Source organism: Oncorhynchus kisutch, unplaced genomic scaffold (genome assembly GCF_002021735.2).
Source record: "Oncorhynchus kisutch isolate 150728-3 unplaced genomic scaffold, Okis_V2 scaffold1717, whole genome shotgun sequence".
Taxonomy (NCBI): Eukaryota; Metazoa; Chordata; class Actinopteri; order Salmoniformes; family Salmonidae; genus Oncorhynchus; species Oncorhynchus kisutch.
The window spans coordinates 33570-45626 of record NW_022263662.1 but is presented as its reverse complement, the minus strand read 5'-3'; the positions used below and the strand labels follow the sequence as shown (position 1 = coordinate 45626).

The window sequence follows — 12057 nt, the reverse complement described above, 5'->3', positions numbered from 1 at the left end:
CACATTGGTGCGGCTGGCTTCCGGGTTGGATGGCGCTGTGTTAAGAAGCAGTGCGGCTTGGTTGGGTTGTTTATCGGAGGACGCATGACTTTCAACCTTCGTCTCTCCCGTACGGGAGTTGTAGCGATGAGACAAGATAGTACCTATATTGATGAGGGAAAAAAACGATTGAATACATTTTAGAATAAGGCTGTAACTTAACAAAATATGGAAAAAGTCAAGGGGTTTGAATACTTTCCGAATATAGTGAAAAACTGCTCGTGGCTCTCAATGCAATACAATCATTATATTCTGATGTGCTTTATTTTATTTGAACTTTTTTTTAACTAGGTAAGAACAAATTCTTATTTTCAATGACTGCCAAGGAACAGTGGGTTTACTGCCTTGTTCAGGGGCAGAACGACTGATTTTACCTTGTCAGCTCGGGGATTCAATCTTGCAACCTTTCGGTTACTAGTCCAACGCTCTACCCACTAGGATATGCTGCAGCACCAAATTGTGAGAACAGTGCGCAACACATCACATCCGGAGGACACTTTGACTCATTCTGATCTGAGTAATTGTTTGATGTTATTATTTTTATTTTTTACTTCCATTCGAACAACTTAAGTCTATATTTTGCTTGCCCGACTATTTTGATTTTCACTTGTCATGTACAAGCTTTAATGTCGAACCTTGCAATTGGATTGATATTTCCACACAGAGTAACACGTTACACTGTTTTTACAAGATGTTGTGGAAATGGAGGAGCCAAAAGAGTGTATGGAGGAGGGTATTTGTCCATGTCTGTGCTTCACTTGCAGATTACTGTAGTAAACCTGAGGGTGCAGACACCAGAATGCTGCTGATTCCTGACCGAGAGAGATATGAAAATGGGGACAAAATAGATTATGGATGCCTTAGCGGCCCAAACACAGGCTCAAGAGGAAAAGCAACTTGCAAGAACGGAGAGTGGAGTAAGACAATCGAGTGTCAAGGTAAGTCTGTAGGACTGTATTTTAAAGTACAGAAAGTACCAGGTATTTACATGAACATATGGTAATTAGACAATTATTAGCTATAAATAATTGATTAATTTGAACCCATACCACTGGGTACCGTTATCTTGGTACAAGGTAGTTACCAGAAAAAAAAATATTCACATTTAAAAATGAATCAGGCAAGTCAGTTAAGAACAAATTCTTATTTAAAATGAAGGCCTACCGGGGAACAGTGGGTTAACTGCCTTGTTCAGGGGCAGAATGACAGATTGTTTACTTGTCAGCTCTGGGATTCGATCCAGCAACCTTTCAGTTACTGCCCCAACGCGCTAACCACTAGGCTATCTGCCGCCCCAATTATGTTTCAGTCCCATAAAATAATGTAACGGTAAGTCAAGGGGGGCAAAGTACGACCCCCGGGCCGCATCCCTCTCCCGGGCCCTTTAATTAAATTTAAAAAAACATTTTTTATTCCTTTTGTCTCCCCAATTTCATGGTATCCAATTTGTAGTTATAGTCTTGTCCCATCGTTGCAACTCCCGTACGGACTCGGGAGAGACAAAGGTCGAGAGCCGCGCGTCCTCCGAAACACAACCCAGTGAAGCCACACTGCTTCTTGACACAATGTCCACTTAACCCGGAAGCCAGCTGCACCAATGTGTCAGAAGAAACAGCGTACACCTGGCGATACTGTGTCAGCGTGCATGCGCCTGGCCCACCACAGGAGTCGCTAGAGCGAGCATAACAAGTCGCTAGAGCGAGATGGATCTCGGCATGCCAAACCCTCTCCTATCCCGGACGATGCTGGGCCAATTGTGCGATGCCTGATGGGTCTCCCAGACACTGCCAGTTGTGACACCTGGCCACACTGTGCCAGCGTGCATGGCCCAGGGACTGAAATATAATCAGGGTGGCAGATAGCCAAGTGGTTATTGCGTTGGGCCAGTAACCAAAAGGTTGCTTAAAACGATGTTTGGCTGAATCCTGAATATAGAAAATGAATGGTGAAGTTGTCTACGGATACGGTAGACTCCTCCTTCTCATTTATTTTCTGCTTGTCCAGAATAGTTGATTGACTTCCAGAAACACACACCCTCATTACAGTTTTAAAGGGAGAATTCACTGATTTGGCCTAATTTTTCATCAAAGCTCATTAGGAATTTTAGCACCTATGACTGAAGTCAAACGAGAGTTGTCTTGGAGTTGTGGTTTGATGTGGATGTTTCTTGGGTGTGTCTTTGCCATTCAATCACAACAAACAAGGACAGAAGCTAGCCAGTTTGAGTTGAAACACTGTTGAAAGCAAGCTGGCAACATGTATCATACATGGCATCAGGTTTGCTAGATTATGAGCTAGCTAACGGTAGCTAGCAGGGATCAACCCTGTCTTCAGGTGCAATGTTAGCTATGCAAATCTTCCTCTCACATCACACGTTAGGTAGAGACTATGTATTTAACTAGTTATATCACAGCCATTTATCATAGTGGCATAGCCTATCAACTGATAGCATGTAGCTACCTAGCTAACAAGCTATAAACAAAATGGAGCTAGCTACTTTACTTAACAACAACACACCAGTCTCTTGACGGTTGACAGCGCAAGTAGAAACTAGTCAGGTGTAACATTAATCCATATCCTGGCCATCTGCCACAACTTTATGGAAGCCCATCTCTAGAGTAGGTATTTCCCGAGCAAGGGCAAATACTAACCACACATCTTGTCTGGCGAAGCAGTTCAAGTGCAGTGGCCGAGTTCCCAGTTGTTTTGATCGCACTGAAGTCGGAAAGTCTGAGATATACGAGTTCCAAGTTCCCATTTGTTTTGAACACACCATTAATTGTAATGCAAACCAAGCCCTCAAGAGAATCCTGATGCAGTCACATACCAAACACGTTTTGGACAAGACTGACTTCATTACCAAAATGATAGTATATACACTTTGTAGTCAATTTTGACACTATAATTAATGCTTCTTACTCATATTGATGATATATAGGCCTTTTAGTAGAGAAGCTGGTTCTAAAGGGCAGTTGACCTTTGAAAAAGATTTTTGCTGAGAGGGATAAATATCAACTTTGCTTAACTTTGCGGGGTGAGCGCTTTTTTATTGTTGATTATTGCAGAATGCCCCTTTAAGACAGCAGGGTAACTCATCTCTTTGACTTCAAGCAAGATACTAATATAATGTTTTTCTGTAATTGTTTTGTCTCTAAGCAGCATTTGCTAAATGTGCGTTGTCATTGCCACCAACAAGAGGAACCAGTTATACACACCTGCTGACAGAAATCTGTTCTTGCCTGATGAACGTGTAACGGTGACCTGTACCTCAGGATTCTGGAACTTTTTCTCAAGTAACACTGAAAATACAATAACATGCAAAGAGGACGGAAAGTGGTCATCTTCTACAGATTGTGAACGTATGTTCATACTCAAATCAAAACACATTTGATTTGTCACATGATTGGTAAACAACAGGTGTAGGCTAACAGTGAAATGCTTACTTCCGGGTCATTTTTCAACAATGTAGATTTAAAGATAAAAAGTTGAATGAAAATAGAAAGTGACAAATGGAGTACAAAGTTAATAACAAATAACGATAAAACAAGTAAAAAATAACATGGCTCTATACAGGGAGCAATTGTACAACGTCGACGTGCAGGGATACGAGGCAATTGAGGTAGTTATGTCCACGTAGGAAGGGGTAAAGTGACTAGGCAAAAGGAGAGATAATACACAGAAGCATCAGTATACTGTAGGTAGAGGTAAAGTGACTAGGCAACAGGATTGATAATACACAATAACAGCAGTATACTGTAGGTAGAGGTAAAGTGACTAGGCAAAAGGAGAGATAATACACAGAAGCATCAGTATACTGTAGGTAGAGGTAAAGTGACTAGGCAACAGGATTGATAATACACAATAACAGCAGTATACTGTAGGTAGGGGTAAAGTGACTAGACAACAGGATTGACAATATACAATAACAGCAGTATACTGTAGGTAGAGGTAAAGTGACTAGGCAACAGGATTGATAACACACAATAACAGCAGTATACTGTAGGTAGGGGTAAAGTGACTAGGCAACAGGATTGACAATATACAATAACAGCAGTATACTGTAGGTAGAGGTAAAGTGACTAGGCAACAGGATTGATAACACACAATAACAGCAGTATACTGTAGGTAGGGGTAAAGTGACTAGGCAACAGGATTGATAATACACAATAACAGCAGTATACTGTAGGTAGAGGTAAAGTGACTAGGCAACAGGATTGACAATATACAATAACAGCAGTATACTGTAGGTAGAGGTAAAGTGACTAGGCAACAGGATTGACAATATACAATAACAGCAGTATACTGTAGGTAGAGGTAAAGTGACTAGGCAAAAGGAGAGATAATACACAGAAGCATCAGTATACTGTAGGTAGGGGTAAAGTGACTAGGCAACATGATTGATAATACACAGAAACAGCAGTGTATGTGGTGAGTGTGAAAGTGTGTGTTATCACTTGAACGTGCGGTAGCAGAGAGAACAGTCTATGGCTTGGGTGGCTGGAGACTTTGACACATTTTTGGACCTTCCTCTCTGATGTACAGGGCCATACTCACCACCCTCTGTAGCGCCTTGCTGTTGGGTGCCATGCAGTTTCCGCACCAAGCGGTGATGCAGTCAGTCAAGATGCTCTGAACGGTGCAGCTGTTAAACTTTTTGAGGATCTCATGCCAAATCCTTTCCTGTAGTTCACAATAAGCTTGTTTGTCTTGCTCACATTGAGGTGGAGGTTGTTGTCCTGGCACCACACTGCCAGGTCTCTGACCTCCTCCCTATAGGCTGTCTCATCATCATCGGTGATCAGGCCTACCATCATGTGTCGTCACCAAACTTAATGATGGTGTTGGAGTTATGCGTGGCCACACAGTCTTGCGTGAATAGGGAGTACATGAGGGGACTAAGCACGCACCCGAGGGGCCCCGTGTTGAGGGTCAGTGTGGCGGATGTGTTATTGCCTACCCTTACAACCTGGGGGCGGCCCCTCTCCGGAAGTCCAGGATCCAGTTGCAGAGGGAGGTGTTCAGTCCCAGTGACCTTAGCGTAGAGATGAGCTTGGAGGGCACTATGTTGTTGAACGCTGAGCTGTAGCCAATGAACAGAATTCTCACACAGGTGTTCCTTTTGTCCAGGTGGGAAAGGGCAATCATCTGTTGATCTGTTGGGGTGGTATTCGAATTAGAGTATGTCCAGGGTTTCTGAGATGATGGTGTTCATGTGAGCCATGATCAGCCTTTCAAAGCATTTCATGGCTACAAATGTGTGCGTTACGAGACGGTAGTCATTTAGGCAGGTTACCTTGGCGTTCTTGGGCACAGTGGTCTGCTTGAAACCAGAAGTATGTGGACAACTGCTCGTCAAACATCACATTCCAAAATCGTTAAATGTCACGCCATGATCTGTTTCACATGTCCTTGTGCTTGTCTCCACCCCCTCCAGGTGTCACTCATGTGACACCTCTGTGCCAGTTCATCTTGTTTGCCAAGTCAACCAGCGTTTATCTCCTAGCTCCTATTTTTTCCCTAGTCTCTGTTTTTTCCAAGTCCTCCTGGTTTTGACCCTTGCCTGTCCTGACACCAAACCCGCCTGCCTGACCATTCTTCCTGCCCCGACCTCGAGCCTGCCTAACGCCTTGTACTGTTTGGAGTCGGACATGGTTAATGAACCCCTGCCTGTCTTGACCTCGAGACTGTCTAACACCCTGTACTCTTTGAACTCTGACCTGGTTTATGAACTCTCGCCTGTACCCGATCTGCCTTTTGCCTACCCCTTGGGTTATAATAAATATTAGAGCTCAACCATCTGCCTCCTGTGTCTGCATATGGGTCTCGACTTGTGCCCTTATATTAATATGTTGTTGGTCCCCCCTTTGCTGCTATAACAGCCTCCACTCTTCTGGGAAGGTTTTCTACTAGATGTTGGAAAATTGCTGCATGGTATTGCTTCCATTCAGCCATGAGAGCATTAATGAGGTCAGGCACTGATGTTGGGTGATTAGGTCTGGCTCACAATCGGTATTCTCTGATTGAGAACCATACTTCGGTAGCCCTTTTTTCCACCTGTCTTTGTGGGAAGTTGACTTTGTTTAGGGCACATAGCCTTTAGCTTCACGGTTTGTTTCTGTAGTGTTTGTTTTGTTCGGCGTCATTTTTATTAATAAAAGAAAATGTACGTTCACCACGCTGCACCTTGGTCCTATTCTTACGACAGCCGTGACAGGTACTGTATTGTCATGGTACTGGATTATGTTACTGTATCATGGTACTGTATTAACATGGTATTGTATTATCATGCTACTGTATCATGGTACTGTATTATCATGGTACTGTATCATGGTATTGTATTATCATGGTATTGTATTATCATGCTACTGTATTATCATGGTACTGTATTATCATGGTATTGTATTATCATGCTACTGTATCATGGTACTGTATTATCATGGCACTATCATGATTATGCTACTGTATTGTCATGGTATTGTATTATCATGGTACTGTATTATGTTACTGTATCATGGTATTGTATTATCATGGTACTGTATCATTGTAATGTATTATCATGGTACTGTATCATTGTAATGTATTATCATGGTACTGTATCATTCTACAGTATTGTATTATCATGGTACTGTATCATTCTACAGTATTGTATTATCATGGTACTGTATCATTCTACAGTATTGTATTATCATGGTACTGTATCATTCTACAGTATTGTATTATCATGGTACTGTATCATTCTACAGTATTGTATTATCATGGTACTGTATCATTCTACAGTATTGTATTATCATGGTACTGTTTCATTCTACAGTATTGTATTATCATGGTACTGTATCATTCTACAGTATTGTATTATCATGGTACTGTATCATTCTACAGTATTGTATTATCATGGTACTGTATCATTGTAATGTATTATCATGGTACTGTATCATTCTACAGTATTGTATTATCATGGTACTGTATCATTCTACAGTATTGTATTATCATGGTACTGTATCATTCTACAGTATTGTATTATCATGGTACTGTATCATTCTACAGTATTGTATTATCATGGTACTGTTTCATTCTACAGTATTGTATTATCATGGTACTGTATCATTGTAATGTATTATCATGGTACTGTATTATCCTGCTATAGTGCCATTTTAATACAGTACGATGCTACAATCACGATTATGCTACTGTATTGTCATGGTATTGTATTATCATGGTAGTGTATCATTGTAATGTATTTTCATGGTACGGTATTATGATCCCTGTTTAATCTAGCAAGCTGTCCTGATCCTCCTCCCATTACTAATGGAGATTTCACCAAGGAAGAGAGAGATGTTGATGGTGTAATTACAGAGGTGTCCTACCAATGCAGCAGACAGTTTACACTGAGTTTCACAGGCAGCATCAGATGTCTGAATGGAAAATGGCAGAGTCCTCCAAAGTGTTTACGTATGTACATTATTTTCAACTGGTCTGAACATGGTGTTATATCTTCATGTCAAGTGTATATAAATGTATGAATATCTACTGCACACTAAGTTAATGAAAAAATTACTGGGTTTCATTTCCATCAGGGTCTTGTGAGATTTCCACTTTTGATGCAGAGTACAATCTACAGAATTTACCCAAGAAAGATTATACTGCGCACGGTGAAAAAAAGACTATTCATTGCAAAAAGGGATATTACCATAAATACAAGAGAATTCTACCAAATATAGAAGAAATTGAAGTGAAGTGTGATGATGGAGAGTTACAGTATGGAGAACACATACCTATATGTAAGTTCATGTCATGTAAAGGAACACCCATCAGTGTAAGATAGTCATTCTCTCAACATTAAGAGTTTAACATCATCTAATATATGGAATGCATAAGTCCAGGATGCCCTGTGAGCTATCTACTGTAGATTAATACAATAGAAATGGATAGTATTTTCTCATTTTGATCTAAACCTTTTTTTATGAAAATCAATCCACCTGTTTGATCATATTCAATGAGGCCACTATGTGTAACCTTCTGACTGTATAACCAAAATCATTTGTTCTTTGCTTTTTAGGTAGCCATCGTTATTCATAGGTAGATGATGAACATAATGGGTAAGTTAAATTAACCAGGAGAATGGCATGTCTTATAATCACACAAACCTGTAGTAGGAGTGAAGGCAGAGCAAATGTCTGAAGTCATGTATTATAAACAGTACTATGAACAGTATTATACACAGCATTATAAACAGTATTATGAACAGCATGTTTTGGCTTATCAGTGAAGCATAACAGAAACATGTTGGAGTATAACATCACATCAAGCAGGAATCATATATCTAATCATTGACACACAGATAAAAGGTCACATGGTTTAACACTGTCTAATATCCACTATAATAGTAATGATCAGCAGTATTACTCCACAGATTCTCCTCTATAGTAGTAGTGATCAGCAGTATTACTCCTCAGATTCTCCTCTATAGTAGTCGTGATCAGCAGTATTTCTCAACCGACTGATTATCTTGTCATGTGATTTCATTCCTACAGAGTCATGATGTTCCCTCCATCAATTTCAAGAATCCGTACAAAGCCGCCTTTTTAGGCAAGGAGAAGACCCATTTGCTTTTGTGGTGTCTGTCACTTGTTTAATTTAGATTTAGAAGAAATGTGAGCCATCCAGTAATGGAATACGTGTCTTTTCAACATTTGACATTGTATCATCATTGAAACAAAATAACAGTATCTTTCTCAGCTTCACTATAATAACAGTACAGCTATCTAAAGCTAGACTAAAATGGTACATTTGTTATATTAGTACAAAGTGATGTGATTGTGTGAATATCCTTCTATCAAGTTTATAAATTGCCTGGCTGGGCTGATGAGACAGTGGATTGCGCAGTCAGTTGAAACAGAGTAAATAGGCATTTTAACATCATAGATTTAGCCAGTGGTAGCTTGTGGAATAAGCAGCTGGAATGCGGTCTTAACCAATCAGCATTCAGGATTAGACCGGCACGCTCTATAATGTGTGAATATTCTCCTGTATCTCCCAGCTGTGTGATTCATTACCTGAAGGTGTAATATAAGTGGACAAGTGGTATTGTTATGATCGTGATTGACCTTATCCAGACAATAAAGTTTTCCAAAACAGACGACACGTTGTCTCCATGAGTCTTTACAATGCTACAGTACAACAGAATAAGATTTACAGATGTTAACCTAACAAATGCACATTGAAGCTGACAAACTATTTCTCGGGTCAGTATCACTTGTCATTGGCCACACCAGATACTGAATGTTACTTTAGATTTTGACCCCCCCTTTGTTCACAGACACATTATTCAATTTTTGTTTGTCACATGTCTGTGGGATTTGTTCAGTTTATATCTCAGTTGTTGAATCTTGTTATGTTCATACAAATATTTACACGTTAAGTTTGCTGAAAATAAACGCAGTGGACAGTGAGAGGACGTTTCTTTTTTTGCTGAGTTTATATTCCTGAAGTCCTGTCAAAAACATAAAAAGTGAATATGGAATTGAAGGCAGAAATTGTCGTCACTTTCCCTGCGTATCAGAAGAGTAATGTGCTGTTTCCCTATGATGATGTACAATAGTAGCTAAACGTAGCAAAGTAAACACATCAGTTACGTTTGCTCACTTTGTACAGTCTAGTCAGTCTTACAGAGCAATTGGTGGATACTAACACAATGTGGGCACTACAAGCATGTGAGAAAGTGAAGGAAAACACATCCTTACCAGTCTGAGCTGATGAAGCATCCACATTCACCCATACCACCAGACACAGCAGAGTCAGAGATGATTTCATGTTGATCAAATGGTAGATGCAGTAAAAATGGAAGGAGTAGAACATAAATATAGAGTGTCTACCCCAAGGTTAATGTTTGTCTACAGAGTTCCAGCCCCCAGGGAGCACTGAAGAGAACCACTGTCCAGGGGGACTGACGCAAAATACTGGAAAACTCCAATATAGAGAATTTAATCAAACCTTCACTGCAGTAAAAACACAGGTATAATTTTTGTGAATGATATCATAAATAGGACTGGTGGAGTTATGTCACACATGCAGCTAAAACAGGCATATGGAAATGTCTGCTCTACCCAAAATTACAACCAATTAATTGCAGCATTACCACAAAAATGGAAGAGGCAAGTAGAAGGGAAAAAAGTAAGGAACTTGTATGTCAGCCCTGTATTAAAGAACATAAATGTTTAACGAAAAGTGTGATAAATAAAAGCATATACCAATTTCATTTAAGGACCAAAAAACGGACAGCTGTGCCATATAAATTGCAAAATAGTTGTGAAGAGATTTTCGATGTACCCATTCCATGGCACATGGTTTATGAATTGATACGCAAAACAACGCCAGATTCAAAACTCCAAATTTTTCAAATTGAATTACTATACAAAATTCTTGCAACAAATAAAATGTTATATATATGGGGGATACAATCTTCCCAGCTCTGCAGATTCTGCTGCTTGGAGGCAGAGTCATTAGATCATGTATTTTGGTATTGTCCATATGTAGCTCGTGTTTGGACACAGGTCCAGGAATGGCTGAAGATTTGCAATATTTGCCTAGAACTAACGCTGCAGATAGCAATACCGGGTGATTTGAAAAGCCATAGTCAGTCAATCAATAATATAATAATTATATTAGCAAACATGTTTATTTTTAATGTACAATCTGTAGAAGCTATGAGAATAGAAAGGTTCAGAACTTTTGTGAAGCATCACAGCATAGTAAAATATATGGCAAATAGAAATCCAAAATGGATGATGTTGAGAGATAGATGGGAGGGGTTGAATGGAGCTGAAGGGTGGGACTTATAACATGATAGCCAATGTAAAACATTCGAGGTCTGTAAATGGATATAGGTTCATAAATTTGTGAAATAGCACAGTTACAAATAGGAATCAAACTGGATGGACATCAGAAATAGAGGAAGGACTAAAAACAAACAAAATATAACTATTGTTAAAGATTGTGTCTGTAAAATGTGTATGAGATGTATAAACTGAAGGTAGAAGCCTAACTTTTTATTAGTTTACTCCAATTGGGGGAAGGGTGGTAGGGTTTGCAAGGAATAATAAACATATATTCTTTAAAAAAGTATGTATATCTATATAGGTATGTGTATGTACAGTGGGGAGAACAAGTATTTGATACACTGTCGATTTTGCAGGTTTTCCTACTTACAAAGCATGTAGAGGTCTGTAATTACACTTCAATGTACACTTCAACTGTGAGAGACGGAATCTAAAACAAAAATCCAGAAAATCACATTTTTAAGTAATTAATTAGCATTTTATTGCATGACATAAGTATTTGATCACCTACCAACCAGTAAGAATTCCGGCTCTCACAAACCTGTTCGTTTTTCTTTAAGAAGCCCTCCTGTTCTCCACTCATTAATTGTATTAACTGCACCTGTTTGACCTCGTTATCTGTATAAAATACACCTGTCCACACACTCAATCAAACAGACTCCAACCTCTCCACAATGGCCAAGATCCGAGAGCTGTGTAAGGACATCAGAGATAAAATTGTAGACCTGCAGAAGGCTGGGATGGGCTACAGGACAATAGGCAAGCAGCTTGGTGAGAAGGCCAAGATGATGGTCAATCACCCTCGGTCTGGGGCTCCATGCAAGATCTCACCTCGTGGGGCATCAATGATCATGAGGAAGGTGAGGGATCAACCCAGAACTACATAGCAGGACCTGGTCAATGACCTGAAGAGAGCTGGGACCACAGTCTCAAAGAAACAGTAGTGGAGAGGGTAGCAATTCTTAAGTTCCTCGGCATACACATCACAGACAAACTGAATTGGTACACTCACACAGACAGCATCGTGAAGAAGGCGCAGCAGTGCCTCTTCAACCTCAGGAGGCTGAAGAAATTCGGCTTGTCACCAAAAGCACTCACAAACTTCTACAGATGGACAATCGAGAGCATCCTGGCGGGCTGTATCACCGTCTGGTACGGCAACTGCTCCACCCACAACCGTAAG

At 40.0% G+C, this 12057-nt stretch overlaps 1 protein-coding gene across 4 annotated transcripts; it reads left to right on the top strand.

Annotated features, from left to right (window-relative positions):
* The first annotated feature begins 420 nt into the window (after positions 1 to 420).
* Positions 421 to 9176, top strand: LOC116367745 (complement factor H-like). Of its 4 annotated transcripts, none has more exons than XR_004208433.1 (6): positions 602 to 977; positions 3196 to 3398; positions 7315 to 7488; positions 7614 to 7817; positions 8096 to 8135; positions 8571 to 9176. XR_004208433.1 is itself a non-coding variant. In XM_031818919.1 (5 exons), exons 1-4 carry the CDS (start codon positions 731 to 733, stop codon positions 8113 to 8115), a joined length of 645 nt encoding a protein of 214 aa, XP_031674779.1. In that variant the 5' UTR covers positions 614 to 730; the 3' UTR covers positions 8116 to 8135; positions 8571 to 9176. The 4 variants fall into 4 exon arrangements, 1 of the variants encoding a protein (XP_031674779.1); XR_004208432.1 differs by having other exon boundaries at positions 603 to 977; positions 3199 to 3398; XR_004208431.1 differs by having other exon boundaries at positions 421 to 977; positions 3199 to 7488.
* The last annotated feature ends 2881 nt before the right edge of the window (positions 9177 to 12057 follow it).

Bases quoted from the DNA above. Each gene is read 5' to 3' on its own strand.
- LOC116367745 (XM_031818919.1), top strand. From the start codon at position 731: ATGTTGTGGAAATGGAGGAGCCAAAAGAGTGTATGGAGGAGGGTATTT. The intron at 7,489-7,613 runs GTATGTACATTA...CATTTCCATCAG, and splicing joins GAGTCCTCCAAAGTGTTTAC to GGTCTTGTGAGATTTCCACT. The intron at 7,818-8,095 runs GTAAGTTCATGT...TTTGCTTTTTAG, and splicing joins TGGAGAACACATACCTATAT to GTAGCCATCGTTATTCATAG.